The 6049-nt window shown below is 36.6% G+C and overlaps 1 protein-coding gene across 1 annotated transcript; it reads left to right on the forward strand.

The window, feature by feature from the left end:
- The first annotated feature begins 634 nt into the window (after positions 1-634).
- LOC132305180 (uncharacterized) lies at positions 635-1536 on the forward strand. The gene is made up of 2 exons (XM_059802858.1): positions 635-793; positions 943-1536. The coding sequence occupies exons 1-2, from the start codon at positions 635-637 to the stop codon at positions 1534-1536; spliced, it is 753 nt and encodes a 250-aa protein (XP_059658841.1).
- The last annotated feature ends 4513 nt before the right edge of the window (positions 1537-6049 follow it).

Here is a 6049-nt window from a genome sequence, read left to right on the forward strand (position 1 = left end):
ATATTGTTCATCTGCCTCTTTCTCCTACTCTCCAATATATGATGCAAAGCATGCGTAATCTATCTTCTTCTGCGGTCGTACACCCCCCCCCCCCCCCCCCAAATCATCTACTCGTACTCGTACTTGTACCCCTAATGTTGAGGTGGACGAAGAGGATTATGATCCCCAGCTAAGTAGTAGTGCATTAGTGAATAGTCTGTATCGTGGAGGAGGAGTTTAAGTTTTGTTTAAGTAAGTATACATTTATATTAGTATTCATGTTCATGATAACATTTGTATGAATTATGGTTCCCTGTTGAGCAAATATATTTTTCATTTGTCTGATATTTACGTTGACATGAAAATTGATTGTTTAGAATTTGGAATTATTTATAATGCAAAAACATAATTTTTGCATGCATTTGAAATGAAATTGATGTTTTACTAATGTGGTACTTTGGTAATTGTGAAAGTTTAGGAAATTTTTGGTTCAACATGTTTATCTTTCAATTGATAAGTGTATAAGTAAGTTGTGAAATAAGTTGTGAAGCATATGTATTGAATTGAAATGCTGATATTGAGTTGGTGATATTGGATATGATATCGTGTGTATGAGGGCTGCTTTCATGAAGAATTATCAACAAGTGCATGGCCAATGAAGGGTGCTGATAAAAAAATATTGGAAGTGAAATGTAAGGATGCATGGAATGGTATGAGCATGGAGGAGAAGGGTCCATATTATAAGGATAAAAGATTGCGTGATTTGGAGTTCAAAAACCGTGGAGGCTTAGCAGTGAACAAAAATAAGACGAAGGTAAGTTGGGGAGTTTGATTAAATTTTTAATTGAATTTGTTATTGTTTTGATAACATAATATGAAGTAGAAAAGAATGCAATTGATACTTTCTTACTGGTAGTTACATGAAATTGTTAATGTGACATTATATTCATTGGGATGTTGTAGGTTGAATACAAGGTTAAACCCAGGTGGAACAAATGCTCGATCTCCAAATTCATTAACACAATATCTAAACTTGGAGAAGAAAAGAGGAAAGATGTGGCAGATATAGGTTTCGGCAATTTGCTGAACCTACAATGTCAGCATTTCTTTACCACATTCTTTGATTACATCATTGGGCATTTGGAGATACAGAAATGGCGCATCAAACTTGAAGATAATCAATATCTCCCAATTAATGCAATTGATGTCCACAACATCCTTGGTTTACTTGCTGGAATCACGGATGTGCCTACATGTCAACTTATTAAAGCCAATTGGATAAGTGAAGATGGATATCGAAGTGGGTTGCATGTAAATGCTCTGATGGAAAAGGTAGAACAATCTGAGTCTGGCGAAGATTTCAAAAGAGCCTTTGTGCTTTTTGCATGTGCCGCTTTTTTAACACCTAATGGACATTACAGTGCACATGTAAAAGAATTAAAGGCTGTTCATAATGTGAATGAAATTAAGTCTTACAACTGGTGTACATATGTGCTTGAAACTTTAATGGCTCATTTGGGTGAATTTGAAGAAGGTGGGAAAATAAAGCACGAGTAAATCGGATGCGTGCTCTTCCTGCAGGTAAATAACATAACCTACTTATATTTTGCAAAATACTTTATTATTTATGTCATTAGTATGAATCATGACTTATTAAACGCGCTGCAATTTAATTCAGCTTCTATATGTGATGAGGTGTAAAGTGCAATACCTTTGTTATCCCACCACCAGCGATAAAACCAGTCTTGGTCTTTGGGACACTGCCCTTGTACGTGAACGCTTAAAATGGAAGTTGAAAATGAGATGTTTTGGAATGGGTCAGGTATTACACTAAATTTAAAAAGTATTTGAAATGAAAATTTTGTTGTATATGATACCATTTCGTTGTTTACGTACATTAGGTTCGAAATATTTATATGGAACATGTAATTCCTCTCAAGGCGAATGTGTCCCATTCTCCGTCGTCGTCGTGGTTTAGAGGTGAAAAAAACAATGGTAGTTGTTCGGAAAGTGAGGTTGAGGTAACGATATATTACTTTACTGTTAATGAGTATGAATGAAATTGTGAAAATGCAATTGATGAGTGACAATCAATTACAATTTTGTATGTAGTGCTGCGTTAAAGAAATTCGCAACGAAATGGAAAGAGAAGCAGAAAACAAAAAATTGTTGAAAAGGAAGGTTAAGAAAATGGAGAGTTTGGGGAGAAAAAAGTCAAAAGGGGCTGCAGGAAAAGCAAGTGTTTGTACAACAGATGGGGGAGTGTCTTTTGAGGACAAAGATGTGCCATAGAATTCTGAAAACAAAGTTGAGAGGGAAACATTTGACTCCCCTGTTCACACAGGTGAGGAACCAGAATTTGGCGGTATAGATCATGCCCACTTTACCCCCAACAGCAATGACTTACTAAATGAGGATGAAAGGACAAAGTTAAATGACGCTGTGGGCATGGCTTTGGAGGACAACCTAAGAGCAGCACATACAAGTCCCAGTTGTTCAGTCCCTGATATATCCTTACAAACTTTACATGGTAAAGGGAAGGATGCGATGGAACAATTCAGAAGAGGTACTAGGAGCAAAAACCCCGCACTATATTACTTCTCTCCATGGGTATCTAGGGATAGTCAGAAAATTCAATTAACTCCAAAGCAGAAGAAATTATTAAGTTATGCTGCTGCGCGAGGTCGTGATGAAGGGTAAGTGTAACCCACATTTGTGAATTTCCTAAGTCCATATATTGTTGTTTAATGTGTTGTCTGTCTGTAATTAGTTAGTAAGAACAATTGTATTAGTGCACGTATACTAATTTGTAAGGAGGATTTACATTTGTTAGTGAAATTTTAGTTTCCATGTACGATATGCATCTTTCTCGGACAGACATACACGAGTTGTTTCACCCGAACTGGATCCCGATCTTGGTGTGTGGATTTACACCACACATTTCACATATTTGATATGTATTTTTACGATTATGATATGATGAACCTATTACAATTGCATTTGTCAATTCAGATTATAAACTTATGGGAAATGGTGTTCAACGAAGAACAAGAAGGGAAATTGAATCACCACTATTTTGATATTTGCGCTGTCCAGTTTTTGAAAGAACACAATGTCATTAAATATGACACTGCAAAGAAGCACATGCCTCTGATAAAAAAAGTCTTGGAACAATACAAACAAGTGTGTAAGCTTGAAGATTTGACGGTGTTCAAGCATTCTGAGCTGGTTAGTTTTATGATTTTGGAGTAATTTTTTGTGCATTACAGTAAAGTAGAAGATGTGTAATGTACGAATGATTGGATCGTACTATTTTTAACCAATATGTTTTGTTGTCCATAATTTTATATTCATCACCGTATAGTTATTCTTCCCTGCAATCATTGAGAAACATTAGTTTCTACTCGTAGTCAACTGGCCTAAGAAAATAGTGGACTACCTATGCAGAATTGGACGATCGCACAAATACATCGCATTTAGGAATTGTGTGGTACACATCTATCTAATGAAATCAACCCCATTTGTTAATGTTTGTTTTATGAAAAATGCATAGTTACTTCAGGTTAATGTGTATGACAGAAAGAGTTTGTTGAGGTTGCGTTGGAGGAAGAAGAGTAGCCAGCTTACAAAACAAAGACGGACCATAAAATCCCTCTCCAGGATGATGCGTATGTAAAAATCTATTTCAATACAAGTGCATAATAAATTTTTTATTTATTGTATCATAAATCCAATACTATGCCTTCCCTTACTGAGTAGATCAGTTAAATACTATTTGCCTATCAAGGATAGTTGTGGTCTGTTTGTAATGAGGTCAATGTAGTTCTGGAATGGCACTAACTTTAATCGGAAATTTTGTGTAAGTAGTGTTATCATTATTATTTCTATGTATGTGTAAAATCCATAAGGTAGACGTTGTAATATTATTTGGCAGTAACATTTTTTAATATTGCAGGTAGAGTCTAAGGCAACACGTTCTGAGTTCCTTTTGCAAGTATTGGATCATCCCAGGAATAAAGTTCTAGAGGAGTTGTATAAGGTTGCCAATGTTAAAGAAGGAGATGATTGATGTAAATGGTATATTTATTAGGAGGATTTTGAGAGAGCACTTAAGTTGTTTGACATGAGTGTTTGTGGCATGTATGTAATTGGATGAAATGTTGTAAAAATTGGCTCACTTACCTTCCTTCCTAATTTCGAATAACTAGTGGAACAAGTACAGTTAATTGGTACCTAAGCTTGCACAGAAAATTTAATGGAGTACAAGATATTTTTTGAATTGGCTGGTTCTAACTTAGTTTCACACAACATGATATAATCCAGCATTTTTTGGTATTCTAAATTACCACAATTTGATTTTTCATGGTAATTTAAATGTGACGACCCTGGTTTTTCAAGCCAGTGCGTCTTGTGATGAATTGAAGATTGACCCGATAGCAGATCCAGTTACGGAAGCAAGAAACAGGACAACGATCTCCCAAGGCACAACGCACCTTTTAGACACTTTGATGATCTTCCATGAGGTCATGGAACTCAATGAGAATTGACGCAAAAGCAAAAGATCGGAAAAATAATAATTAAGCCCCTAGGGGCAAAATAGTCATTTTTTTCATGGAAATGACATCCCTAAAATGTCTATTATTCCCGAAACACATCCGTGACTTCATGGGAAGTCACGAAACTCAAAGGAAAGTAGCGAAAACGGAAAGTAAGATAAACTAGACAAAAATAGCCCCAAGGGCAAAATAGTCATTTTTGAAACTATGAATTTGGGTGCCACCGAGTACACCGCTAGAAAGACAATGAAAAATTAATCAAGATGGACTCAAGAATCGCATGATTTGGAGTCCGGATGAAGGAGAAATGGCATGACGAAGAAAAACGAGCACTTAAGGAAAAAGGGTAAACTGGTAATAATTCAGGAAGATCTGGATGCAATCGAGCATACCATTAGAAAGATAGCAAAAAATTAGTCAAATTCAAAAAAAAGTTCACTCGATTTGGAGTCCGGACGAAGGAGAAACGAGGGTTTGAAGTTGAGACGTCGTGGCGGCCCGCGAAGGCCATGGCAGCCCCATGCGCCTATACGTGCGCCCACCGGCGCCCCATGTGGCACCCAATGGCATGCACATGCTGACAGCAAGGGTCCAAAGCAGATTTTCCATAACTGAGGCTTGAAACAGATGCCAAAACAAATTTTTCTGGAAAAACACGAAGAAGAAACCCCCCCCTAAAATCGAGTTTTCTACCCGACCACGCAGAAGGAAATGAAAAAACTCACTGCAAAATCTCCAAAATGCCCTTACATCAGAAGAGGTCAAGAGGGCCAAAAAAAACTGCTACAGTAACTGTCCACATTTGAGAGCAAAAATGGGCTATCAAACGAATTTTTCTGAAAAAATACGAAGAAGAAACCCCTCCCGAAGTCAAAATTTCTACCTGGAGAAAATGAAAAAAACACACTGTGAAATGGCCAAAATGCCCTTAGATCAGAAAAGGCTTAAAAACTCAAAAAATGCAACTTTGCACCAAGTATGCATTTGACCCTAAATGCATTTCTAGGTTGAAACGAATGTGCACGCAAGTGTAGTAAATGATTATAAGTGCGCGGGAATGGTCCGCGACTCCCGAGAAGCCCCGACTCAAAATCCAACCCCCTGACGGCCAAAAATGAGAAAAATGACTTGAAATGGAAAATTTGAAATCCAAAAATATAAAATGGAGTCAAATTACCGTTTGGCCCTTGGCCACACTTCATACATGATTAATGAGACCTTATGGAAGAATAAAAATGGAATTCTCACTCCCGATGCAACCATGGTGAAACAATGACTTATGATTTTTCAATATTTTCATAATAGTTCATGAAGTCAAAAGTTACCTAGAATACAAAATACATGTCATTGGCCTCCGGCCTCATCTCATTCATGTCAAATACATTACAAAAGGTGTACTTAAGTACACATTGCATATATAGAATCAAGGATACAAGTTTTGACATATAAAGCTACAAAATGACATTTCATGCTAACATTTGCATGAAATGAAAACTTAAAAACTACAAGTCATC

Source organism: Cornus florida, unplaced genomic scaffold, assembly GCF_030987335.1.
Source record: "Cornus florida cultivar Cherokee Brave unplaced genomic scaffold, ASM3098733v1 CherokeeBrave_3.0.0_Hap2_Chr04, whole genome shotgun sequence".
NCBI classification, from domain to species: domain Eukaryota; kingdom Viridiplantae; phylum Streptophyta; class Magnoliopsida; order Cornales; family Cornaceae; genus Cornus; species Cornus florida.

Bases quoted from the DNA above. Each gene is read 5' to 3' on its own strand.
- LOC132305180 (XM_059802858.1), top strand. From the start codon at position 635: ATGAAGGGTGCTGATAAAAAAATATTGGAAGTGAAATGTAAGGATGCA. The intron at 794-942 runs GTAAGTTGGGGA...GGGATGTTGTAG, and splicing joins TGAACAAAAATAAGACGAAG to GTTGAATACAAGGTTAAACC.